Raw genomic sequence first — 12,100 nt, 5'->3', positions numbered from 1 at the left:
ATGATAAACGTATTCTTGTTTTCACTACAGTAGAACCTCAGAGCGGTTAACCACACACCTCATTTGGAACCAGAAGTATGCAGTCAAGAAGCAACAGAGAGCATTCCTTTGTGAGATTGCTTCAGCAGCTAGTTCCTTAAGTAGAACGAATTGCATTGGGCCCTGGCATCTTGAATAATCTAACTTATCGAACTATTCCTTAACCTGGTCATTCCCTAGTTTGGCTTGTGTTCCTTCCCCCTGGTTGTTAATATTAATTGTGCTGAGTATCTGGTCTCTGTTAACCATTAACATGAAGACTGAAGCAAAATAAGCACTAAGTCACTAGAGCGGGGGGCGAGGGGGGTTGTACCCCCTCACATTTTTCCAGGAACGGTGATTGTACGGAGGTTCCCAGCCACTGGGGGAGAAGTGGCAGGGACACAGATCTCTGCAGTTCTGAAGAGAGGAAGGGTGACTGGGTGCATGTGTTTCCTTTTCAAGGAAAGCTGCTCAGAGGCTCAGCGGCTATAAAACCCAGCGGCGCAGAGTCGGGAGAGGGAGAAGCTCAGAGCGATGGCTTTAGACAGCATTTACCAGAAGTGTGAAGAGTCCGAACGAGTGGAGCTCAAGGAACAAGAGGCAGAAATGGTATCTGAAAGAGCAGGTAACACCCGGGCTGCAATAGTGGGAGATCCCACCATCACTTCCTCCCAATCAGCTGACTCCTTAATAACAGGCCCCGATCCCACAGACCCCACACACCACTGAAACCGAGGGCTGGGCAGTTTGAGTGAGCTCTGTGGAATTGAGCCCCTGTTGTCTGGAAGGGGATGGGGTGGGAACTGAACAGGTTTCTACTCCGGCATGTGGCTTTTCAGACATCGCAGCTGGAGGGCGCTGGACAGAACCAGGCTGAGACTTCCCAACTTGGTTCAGCAGCATTTTGTCACATGTCTGTGTTTGGTGCTTATGTAGTACAGCAATGATGGATCTAAAAGGAGAGAGAGAGAGAGAGAGAGAGAGTCTTGTAACTGTATTGGTCCCAGGATGTGTGAGAGACAAGGCGGATGAGGTAATATCTTTTCTTGGACCCACTTCTCTTGGTGCAAGGGACAAGCTTTTGAGCTTCACTGAGCTCGTCTTCAGGTCTGGGGAAGGTAAACAGAGTGTCCAATACTTCACTCTAATCACCATGCAGTCTGGCTGTCTGGCTGCAGGTGGTGGCTGGGGTGGGCACAGCTACAGGTGTCGGGGGGAGTTAGGGTGACCAGATCACCCAAGTCAAATATCGGGACGTGGGAGGGGGGAGGGGGGCGTGGCAAAAAAACCCAAAAAAAACACACCCTTCCTCCACAAGCGCTGGAGGGAGGCCCTGGAGATGCAGGGGAAGCGTGGGGCCAGGGTGAGTGAGAGTCCGGCCTGGCCCTGAGCAGGCAGGACTCAGTCGGGCGGTAAGGAGGGGGCGGGGGCGGCCCGCGGGGCCAGGCGGCGGCTGTTCTCCCCCCCCCGAGCAGCGGGACTCGGGAGCAGCCGCTGCTGCAGCTCCCACTGCCGCGGGGGGAGGAAGCTGCCAATGGCCAAACTCGGCGGCTGGGGCTCGGACGCCCGGGCACGAACCCCCCGAGCCTGGGCCTGCTGTGGGGACCTAGCAGAGTGCACGCTGCGCCCAGCCCCTGGCCAGTCGCATCTGGGCTGCTGCCCAGCTGGTGCAATCCCGCGGCGACTTCGGAGTGCAGACAGCAGGCCCCAGCCCCCCCGTCCTGCTCGGGTCCCGCAGGGGAACGAACGGGGTTGGGCTGCCGATGCCTCCACCCCGGGGCCGCCGCGGGATTGCACCAGCTGGGCAGCAGCCCAGACGCGACTGGCCAGGGGCTGGGCGCAGCGTGCGCGCTGCTAGGTCCCCGCAGCAGGCCCAGGCTCAGGGGGTTCGGGGGCGCCAAAGCCGCAGCTGCCGAGCTTGGCCATTGGCTGCTTCCTCCCCACACGGCAGTGGGAGCTGCAGCAGCGGCTGCTCCCGAGTCCCACTGCCCGGGGGGGAGAACAGCCGCTGCCTTGCCCCGCGGGCACTGGGAGAGGAGGCCAGGGCTGGGGTACAGGCAGCCATCAAGAGGGGATCACAGGTTGAGCAGGGGATGGGGGAAGATGTATGCAGAGACCTGAGCCATGGAGCCATGCACCGCCCGGCCCGGTTCCCCAAAGGATCCTTGGTGAAGGACATAAATCCACACTGTGTAGAGGTCAAGCATACGAGTTTATTACACACAGCGCTGGCGGAGTGTCACCTGGCTTATTAGGCTCAGAGACACTGTCAATCAATTGATTACAATAGAATATATAGACTTTCCATGGGCGGGGGCAAGTGACGGGGTAGGCAGTTCCACACCCCGGGATAGGTTTTGCAGCAAGACAAGAAAGCACATTAGCCAATGGTTAAAAGGTTACATAATGTCTCCACCCATGGTCTCAAGTTAGCAAGTTAACATTTAATTAATACTTTGATAAAATGTTATTAGTATAAAATATATATGTTGAATTCTGATTTGGGGTCCATAAGAATGGAGCAACTCCTTTGATTGTCCAACAGGTACATTCCTACGGGTTAAAGCAAAGAAACAGTGAAAGCATATGGCAATAGAGATTGTCTCCTTTATGTCTTAAGGCAGGGCATTGGTCCCTGGGAAAGGAGGTGGAAGGATGCCGTATCTTTATACTGACATGTGCCAACTTTTCATAAACTCAAGGTTGGATCTGTGGGAAGACTGTTTCCCTACAGAAGAGACTGACACAATAGGAACAGGGATCCCTTGTTCAATCTGAAACAGTGGATGAAACATAATTATTCACAAAAAGAAGAACAGGAGGACTTGTGGCACCTTAGAGATTAACAAATTTATTAGAGCATAAGCTTTCGTGGACTACAGCCCGCTGCTACTCTGAAACCATAATTATTCAGTTATTGCTTCAACATCTGGCATTTCTACTGACCAAGCAGATCTTAGCAAAGGCAATGTTATCTTGTTTACCCCAGCTTTCTCTTAGCTGATCACTATTTGCTAGGCCTCTGGTCTCTAGACCAAACTCTGGACTTTGGGTCTGAAAAAGACCTGGCACAATCCATATACCAGGTTGTTATATAAAATGCACATGGATTTTAACCCTTCACTTGGGAAAACACAGGGGACTCCCAGGAAATGGGGTTCTCTTACTGCTAGGGCAACAGGAGTGATGGAAGCCTGAGACAGTGAATGGACTCTAGATATCCTGGAGACAGAGCGATTAGATAGAACGGGGATGGCTGGATGGAAATACACAAAATCATGTTCCAAATCCTACTTGATGTCTCTCCCAACCTCTGGGTGTGAATTGCCCTGCAGTGCCCAGAGGTGCCTGACCCCAGAGGAGCATCCATCACTATGTGTTAGTGACAGCTAATAACAGTGACTGCTAATTTCCCTAATGCCTTCCCCATGGGGCAGGGATTTGTGCTCTAACCACCCCGTCTCTGCTGTTCCCTTCCAGGGAGTGTCTGGCTGCAGTTTCCTAGGGGCCCAAAGGGGGCGGCAAAGTCCATATTAACCCTTTACGCCCTGCATGCCGTGTCGTTCGTGCTATGGGCCGTGCTCCTCGCTGTGGCGATTGCAAAGTGTAAGTATCCAGGAAAGCATTTTGGACCATGACAGAGGACCAGGCCCAGTGGAAAAGCCCAGGGGTGCAATCCTGGCTCCATTAAGTCAATGGTCAAACTCTCATTGGCTTCAACGAGGCCAAGATATACCCCACATGTCCCTCCCAGCCCGAGCCGTGTCTCTGTCAATGGTCAGCGTGGGATGCTGCAGGGGTTGGGGTATAATCCCCCATAATGCACTTTGCTGTGCGCTAATCCTGCTAATTGTAAGACAAAGCTCATTAAGTCAGGCCACCCGACCTCCAGCTCACAGCAGTGGGGCCAATAGGCACCGACTCCGCGGGTGCTCTGGGGCTGGAGCACCCATGGAAAAAAAATAGCGCGGGTGCTCAGCACCCACCAGCAGCCCCGCCAATCAGCTCCTCCCCATCCCTCCCAGCGCCTCCTGCCTGCCATGATCAGCTGTTCAGCGGCCTGCAGGAGGCACTGGGGGGAGGGGGAGGAGTGGGGGCAGGAAGAGGTGGGGCGGGACCTCAATGAAAGGGGTGGAGTAAGGGTGGGGCCTGGGTCAGAGAGGAGGTCCAGCAGCCCCAGGGAAATCACATTGTCTGCACCTCTGGCAGGACCCCTTCCCAGGACCTGCAATCTGAGCAGGGACACACTGGAGTGTGATGCTTGAATGTATCCCCATGTTCGAGAAGCCAGTAAAGTGTGTGTTGGGACCCCCTCTGGCAGCTGCTCCACATTGGATGACAGACCAAATACTGCTGCCGGCTAACAGAGTTACTCCTTTAGCTCAAGTGGTTAGAGGTCTTTGCTGCAGGGGTCAGCTATTCAAACCCTGCTGATGACCCCTGGTGGGAGATTACACACAGCTGCAGCGTTGCCAACTCTAGGTGATTGAATTAAAGCCCCAGCTCCTGGAGTCATGTGAATAGGTGAGACTCTCCGCTTTCATTTAAAAAATTGAGACAGTTTCTAGTTGCAAAGAAAAGCCTGAGAAAGTGACATGACAGCTCAGGAACCAGAAGGCAAAGAAAAAGATCCAAAATTTATTATTTTTTACAAAGCTCATGATTTTTAATCCAATATCATGGGTTTTTTAACATTTGGGGTTGGCCAGACTGCTCCAGGGTGGGGGTGGCTCAGAGAGGACTGGGAGATTGTCTCCCCCAGACACAAGTGAGCAGTGGGAAGCTGGGAAATGGAAATGCAGCATTCCTCCCTGGGCCGTGACTCCAAACTGAAAACCCATCCCTACTCGGAGTCCCCCAAACCATATAAACAATAGCTGATGTCTGCCCCTCTTTCTAGACGCAGAGATGTCCAAGGAGCTGGAGCAGATGCGGACTGATCAATCCATGCTCAGAGCCAATGGTAAGAATTCAGCTTACTCCCAGGTGTCCGTTTGTTGGTATTACTGTTGTTACCCTTTTGGCCCAAGACAAAATCGGAGGCTCCCAGGTAGGTCTGTTCTCGCTGTGACTTGTTTAGTTACTCGGGGTCCTGTTCCACTGAACAGGGCAGGAACTAACAGCAGCAGCCAAGTTCTTTGCTCAGAAATCCCCACAGTTGCACCTCCAGTGAGCTCTGTGCCCAAGGAGATCGGTCTCCACTTCCTCCCAGGGTCCCACTCACAGCTCCTTTGGCCTTCCACCTATGCAGCTGGCAGCCAGTTTCCTAGCAACTGGGGCTGCAACCTGTGTCACCCTCAGACCAGCCCACCTGAGCTCTGACCTGCCATGAAACCTGGTTGGGCAGTCGCCTCCACTGTCTGCATCTATTTCAGGCCTACAGAGGCTTGATTGCTCCTCCCGCACTTGGTACCCATTGGCTTTAACGAGGTCTGTCATTGTCTGTGGATCCCACATGAGGGCAGTTAACAGCACTCTCCAGCATAACACTATTAGGTGTATTACGGTAGCAGCTAGGAGCCCCACTCACAGCCCAGACTCAAAGTTTCTCGACTTTTCAGCAAAGGACATTCTTGATGAGGTGCCCCATTACTCACTAGTCTAGGGGGGACCCTAACTAATCCCACTAGCTGGCTCTCCCCTAGGCAGGGCTGGCTGACAGCCGTGGGTCTGGGGGAATGAGCACAGGGCAGGGAGTCAGGGGGCCCTGAGTTCTAACCTTGCCTCACTGCCTGGCCTGGGGCAATTCACTCCCATCTGGAGCCTTAATGACCATCAGGGCAAATCCACCCACATGCAGCCTCCTCCAGGGAAGGAAACCAGTCTGGGCGGCCCTCGTAGACTCGCTCTGCTGGGGAACACGGTCCTTCCCCACGAGACAAGTGTGCGGGAGACAGATGGTTCCCAGCTCACCAGGCTCTGTCTCTTCCAGGCTCCGAGATGTCAAAGCAACTGGGGATGCTTCATTTCAATCAATCCACCATGCGCAGCACTGGTACATACCCGAGTCCTCACGATCCGCAGCCTGACGTCCCCTCTATGACTCCTCTGCACCTCTCATCTCACCCCTTTGGCCTTCCTTATTCCTCCTCCTCACAAGCCCCTCCCTACCCCATTTCCTGCCCAATCTCCTCCCCTCCCTGCTCCCGCTCAGCCCTGGTCCCCGAGATTCCCCAGGAGTGTGATGGGCTCTGTTTCTGTCTCTCAGGGGAGGAGCTGGCCAAGGAGCTGGAGAGGCTGCAGTTGGACCAGGCCACGCTGAGAGCGGAAGGTGAGGGCAGGCAGGGGTGTGGAGCAGGGCTCAGGCGGAGGAAGGGGGGGGGGGAAACAGCAGCGGGAAGCTGAGATGGGGCTGCAGAATCCCAGCCCTGGGTGGCCATGGCAATCTGGCATCCCCCCCACATCGGATCCAGCCTGAGCGAGTGACATTTGTGATTCATTCCCTGAGATGGAGGCACCAAGGCAGGAAACCCAGGGCCAAGCCCCACCCTTGTGGACCCCAGCGGGGACGCAGCCAATACCCCCGGAGCCTGTGCTCTGGGCTCTGTGTGCACCAGGGGCCCCATTCTGAATGGGGAGAAGCTGATTAACCCTTTAGTGCCAGGGATTCTCACTCCAGTGTGTTCCCAGTCTGGCCTTCAGGGAACAGTCTGGGCTGGGCTGCTACAGAGAGGCTGTTTCTTGATCCCCAAAATCATTTGGGGAAAAGCTGGGAGGAGATGGGGGTCAGGGACCCATTAGGGGCTGAGGGGAGGCAGGTAGATTCAAGGGATGGGCAGAAAAAGGAGGACCAGGTGTAATAAGCTCAGGGTGTTGGGGAGCCAGTGGTAGGGAACTGGGGGGCAGGGCAGTGGGGGAAGGGGCAGGACTCCTGCTGGGGTTTAGGGAGAGAGAGGGGGCAGGGTTGAGCTGAATAAATTTGACCCTGGTGAAAGGTTGGGGTCCTGCCCGAGTGTTCGGCCAGGTCTCCAGTCCCTAATGACTGTATTGGACCGACTGTAACAAGCTCGGTGCCTCCCGCTGCTGAGAAAGGGGCCCTGTTTCAGTGTCACAGCCAGGCCCCAAAGCCCGGTGTTTACGGTCTGTACACAGACACGCCAGGCCGAGGTGCACACACCCACGGCTCTGGCTACCTTCTGGCAGCTTTGGATGCACAGAACATGGTGAGCGCCACTCGAGGCTCCCAAACTATTTAAAGGGATGGGACCCCGTTCCCATACACGACGGCTGTGTGTTGTGTTTCCAGTGTCCAGGGATCTGGCCAAAGCGAAACATGACAGAGATGACATCAGGGCCGAGACCTACAAAATCCAGGATGCCGCACAGAAAGGGAACGGTGAGATACACGCCAGCCTCAGCTCTCTCTTCGTGGCAGGGGGACCATTTTCTGTTCTGCGTCTGTACAGCGCCTGGCACAACGGGGCCAGATTTGGGGGGGGGGCTATGGCAATAGAGATAATAACACTGAGTAACTCTCAGCCCCTCGCGAACATTAAGGGCCTTCATATTCATTGAAGCCATTATCTCAGAGATGCTATCGCCTGTGACACCATGCTCTCCCCACCTACCCACGGCACTGCGGGTGGGGAGGCGGGGGGCGCTGTGCTGCAGGGAGTGGGGGGTCTGTAGGGGGCACTCTTTCCTCACAGTCAGTGCTGACCGCAATCCCCCAGCGTGATCCTAGGGGGCGCTCTTCCCTCAGAGTTATATGAAGGATTGTGCTGTAAGAGTCCGTTTAATGTTTCCAGCTGCGTATTAAGCAAAGTCTCTATCGTATCTACCCATCCATCTCTCTCTTCTGATTAGCTAAGTGTTTAAAAACCTGCTGGCAAGCTCAGAGTAAATAGTGATTTGTTCCATTGGGAAATGACTCAGAATTTCCTCCACATTTAGAGGAAGCATTAGGTGGGTGAATAACATTCTCCCAGTGACCTTTCAGCTGAGCACTTGCTGAAATGCTTTCCAGGGGCAGGGCCTGCTTGAAGGAAGCTCCCGCGGTACCTGGCAGCTGCTGAAGGCATTTGCTGGGTTTATCCAGGGTGGGGACCCCCTCCTGCCCATACCTCCCTAGTCACGCGCTGGCTCTGCTGTGTTCTCTCCGACAGGCACTTCCCGGTGCCAGCCTGGCTGGGAGCAGTACCGAGGGAGGTGCTACCTTTTCTCCTCGTCTGCCCAGGGCTGGCCAGGGGCCAGAAGGTCCTGTTTGAGCCAGACTGCTGACCTGGTGGTGATCAACGATCAAACGGAGCAGGTACGACCTCCCGACTCCCCCCATTGGGTAAAATGCACCCATGCAGAGGGTCGCCACGAGGCCTAGCTTATGCTCCAGCTCTAATCACCCAATCCTCTGTGTCATCCACTCTAGAATTACTTGGCCATTAAAGCTGATTCTGTTCGTCACTGGATCGGCTTCACAGACCAAGGGACCGAAGGCGTCTGGCACTGGGTGGACAATACTCCTGCAGCATTTACGTAAGCATGGTGCAATCCTCTGCTCTCAACCTTCCTGCCCCCGGCCTTCCCCAGCTCCCCCTGCTCCTGCAAGCGCTTTCCATCTCAATAGCTCGAGGCCTGGGACAGCACCACACAGGTTTTATTTCATGCCCTGATGACTGACCGACTCGAGCCTTTATCAGTCCCCCGCAGGTCACTGGTTCGAATCTGGTCCAGGTCTGTAGCGACTACATGGCGTTGCTGCTGGGTGCCCTCGGTATGAAACAACCTTGGTGGGTCTCAGCCCAGTTCCCAGTGGGGAAAGCATCCACAGATTGCACTGGGGGCTTGTCGGCCATCACAGCCGAGGGGCCGAGGACTGAATGGGCCAAGGAGATGGAGCGCCCCTCTCAGCCTACAGAGGGGTCTCTCCAAGGCAGGGCAGGTCTGAAACACCATGGCAAGGAGAAGTTTGTGCTGCCATAGCCTGTGTAGGTGGCAGCTTCTACCACTGATAACGTGACATCCTCCACTGCATCGATGTGAACTGAGGGCCTGTAACTGTAAAATCCTGGACCAGTGGTTAGAGCCCTGCTCTGGGACTCAATAGTGCTGGCTTCCATTCCCAGCTGTGCTGCTGGTCTGCTGGGTGACCTTGGTCAAGTCACTGCCCCACTCTGTGCCTCAGTTTCCCCTTCTACAAAATAGCCAAATAATGCTTTGTAAAGTGCTTTTCTTTCCCCTGATGAAAGGTACTATCTACACGCTAGGCGTTATTGAGCCAAAGGAGCAGCTCCATTAACTGGTAGTAGGTTGTTATCCTCTAGTGGCCCAGTGACGAGGCCTGCTCTGCTAGCAGGTGACACTTTCCCCAGCCCTGTGTTGATTTGGATAATTCAAAATAAAAACATCTGTCTGTTTGGGGGGTGGGGGGGGATATAATAAACTCTTGAGTTTTGGGGTAAAAATGCCACAAACCCCCTTTCAGGGAGAGGCAGGCTGCCTTCCTTGGAGGCCATGTTGTTCACTCCTTTTCCTGAGCCCCCCTTTATGCAGCTCCGGTCCCATCAAGGGGCCATAAAGGGAATGTAATCTCCCACACGTACACTTGCCCAGGCTCAAGGGCCTGGAGAAGAGCAGAAAAGCCCCATACGTAGGGGTGGGGCTGGAGCACGGCTGGGCTTTGGCTATTTTTGGCTGCCCACAACACCGCAGGGGCCTGAGCATACATTAGACCAACCCTGAGGCTGCTCTAGGTTATGCTGAGGGGGGACCCGGTTACCAGGCAGCACATAGATGGGAGCATCTCAGCCGGAACCGGTGGCCCAGTGGCTTGAGGGATCTTCTCTTCCTTCCCTTTCAGGTTTTGGGCCACAGGGGAGCCCAATAACATGTACAGTTTTCAGGTCAGAAATGAGGACTGCGCCCACCTGCACGAGAATGGCCAGTGGAACGACGAACCCTGCAACTTACACTACAGGTGGATCTGCGAAAAAGCTGCTTCTGTGTAAATGGCCGGAGTCCCGCCCTTGCTCTGAGCACCGGCTGAAATGTACCCTGGCCCACGAGGACTGTGAACCATTCCAGCCCCACACCAGTCCATTAGGGTTACCAGCTTTCTAACAGCACAAACTGAACACCCTTGCACTGCCCCAGCCCTGAGGTCCCACTCACACAACCCCCACCTCCATTGCTTGCTCTCCCCCATCTTCACTCACTTTCACCAGGCTGGGGTGCGGAGGGGGTGAGGGCTCTGGCTGAGGGTGCGGGCTCCAGGCTGGGGCAGGGGGCTGGGGTGCAGGAGGGGGTGAGGGCTCTGGCCGAGGGTGCGGGCTCCAGGCTGGGGCAGGGGGCTGGGGTGCAGGAGGGGTGAGGGCTCTGGCTGAGGGTGCGGGCTCCAGGCTGGGGCTGAGGTATTCAGAATGCAGGAAGGGACTCAGGGCTGGAGCAGGGGGTTGGAGTGCGGATGGGGCTGCAGGCTCCGGGTGGGGGTGCAAGCTCCAGGCTGTGGCCGAGGTGGTTGGAGTGTGGGAGTGGGTGGAGGCTTCGGTTGGAGGAGCGGACTCTGGGGTGGGGCTGGAGATGAGTGATTTGGGGTGCGGGAGGGGGGTCAGGGCTAGGACAGGGAGCTGGGGTGCAGGAAGTGGTGCAGGCTCTGGGAGGAAGTTTGGTGTGCAAGCTTCAGCCAAGCAGTGCTTGCCTCAGGCGGCTTCCAGAAGTGGCCGGTATGTTTGGTCCCTAGGCAAAGAGTCTCAGCATGCTGCCTGCACACGTGGGCACCACCCTCGCAGCTCCCATTGGCCACAGTTCCTGGCAAATGGGACCTGTGGAGCTGGTGCTCAGGACGGGGGCAGTGCCCCTATGCCTAGGAGCCGGATATGCCGGCCGCTTCCAGGAGCCACGTGGAGCCAGGGCAGGCAGGGAGCCAGCCTTTGCCCCACTGTGCCACAGACTGGACTTTTAGCGGCCCGGTCAGTGGTGCTGACTGGAGCCGCCAGGGTCCCTTTTCGACCGGGCGTTCCAGTTGAAAACGGGACACGTGGCAACCCTACAGCCCAGAGGGCTCCTGTGCTCCCTCTTCACACAGGGGCAAATTTCTCCTGCGGTGGAGATGCTCCACGCTCTGCCACTGCCACCCTGCCCCCTGCTCACCAAAGCTTCATGTTTACAAACTTGCTGTTCGCAGTGCAAGCACCTTCTCCCTTGCGGTCCCCGCCACTTGCATCGGGTCCCCATGTTTCCCGCCCGCTCTGAACACCCATCGCTGTGTGAACCCAGCGGTGCCAGTTTTGGTGCCCTATGGGGGAGGAGGCAGTGGTTAAAACAGGGGGCTGGGAGTCAGGTCTCAGCTCCAGGTGATGTTGTTCCCGGCTGTGCTCTGCTGACCCTGCTGTGAAATGGGGCTGAGAATGTCTCCTCCAGCTGTGGGCCGGGCGGCCTGGCGAATGGAGGCTTTAGACCCACCTTGCGATGCTTGTGTGGTTGTGGCCATGTAAGTGGAGAGGGCCCTCAGAGCTACACGAGATGCGGAGGGTGACCTTGTGTGGAATACAGCTGCCTTGGACTCAGAACGTGTGCGGGTGTAAACTGACTCGTTTCTTTGTGTAATTCTGGGTGTGCACTGACCAGAGGGCTGAGGTGTGCATACACACACACACACAGATGGGCTGTGCTGGGACCACAGGAGGTCTCTTCTGATCTGCAACCAGAGGCTGGTGGCGACCCCATGATCTGCTGGGAGCTACTGGGGCTCACATTGGGCTGAAATGGAATAAAAATGGTGCCTAGCTCTCATGCTGGGCCCTGCCCAGGGGTGAGAAGGGATAACGGTCTAAATCCCTCCATCCTGACATGATTCCAGGAGCTGAGGCCCTAGGCAGGGGCTTGTAGCACCTAGGCCTTCATCCTGTCACGGGCCTCATATAGGGGGAGGATTAGGAGGAACAGGCCAACAGCCACATTGGGTCAGACCAATGGCCCAGTGTCATGTCTCTAACAGTGGTCAGTGTCCGATGCTTTTGGCAGGTGGAGGTTTAGGGACACCCAGAGCATGGGGTTGCGTCCCTGAGCATCTTGGCTAATAGCCATTGCTGGACCTATCCTCCAGGAACTTCTCTCATTCTTTTTTGAACCCTGTTATGCTTTG

At 55.7% G+C, this 12,100-nt stretch overlaps 1 protein-coding gene across 2 annotated transcripts; it reads left to right on the top strand.

The window, feature by feature from the left end:
- The first annotated feature begins 294 nt into the window (after positions 1 to 294).
- On the top strand, positions 295 to 11,525 carry LOC135977025 (CD209 antigen-like protein C). 2 transcript variants are annotated; one of them, XM_065575605.1, is made up of 9 exons: positions 295 to 646; positions 3,502 to 3,627; positions 4,922 to 4,984; positions 5,954 to 6,016; positions 6,230 to 6,292; positions 7,268 to 7,357; positions 8,127 to 8,272; positions 8,387 to 8,493; positions 9,818 to 11,525. In XM_065575605.1, the coding sequence occupies exons 1-9, from the start codon at positions 556 to 558 to the stop codon at positions 9,963 to 9,965; spliced, it is 897 nt and encodes a 298-aa protein (XP_065431677.1). In that variant the 5' UTR covers positions 295 to 555; the 3' UTR covers positions 9,966 to 11,525. The 2 variants fall into 2 exon arrangements, with proteins under 2 accessions (XP_065431677.1, XP_065431678.1); XM_065575606.1 differs by lacking the exon at positions 5,954 to 6,016 and having other exon boundaries at positions 296 to 646.
- Positions 11,526 to 12,100: the final 575 nt, after the last annotated feature.

This window comes from Chrysemys picta, chromosome 22 (genome assembly GCF_011386835.1).
Source record: "Chrysemys picta bellii isolate R12L10 chromosome 22, ASM1138683v2, whole genome shotgun sequence".
NCBI lineage: Eukaryota > Metazoa > Chordata > Testudines > Emydidae > Chrysemys > Chrysemys picta.
The sequence above is the reverse complement of the archived record's forward strand: the minus strand, read 5'-3'. Positions and strand labels throughout refer to the sequence as shown.

Coding starts and splice junctions, on each gene's coding strand:
- LOC135977025 (XM_065575605.1), top strand. CDS start 556: ATGGCTTTAGACAGCATTTACCAGAAGTGTGAAGAGTCCGAACGAGTG. Junction 4,985..5,953: donor ATCCATGCTCAGAGCCAATG/GTAAGAATTCAG, acceptor TGTCTCTTCCAG/GCTCCGAGATGTCAAAGCAA. Junction 8,494..9,817: donor AATACTCCTGCAGCATTTAC/GTAAGCATGGTG, acceptor CTTCCCTTTCAG/GTTTTGGGCCACAGGGGAGC.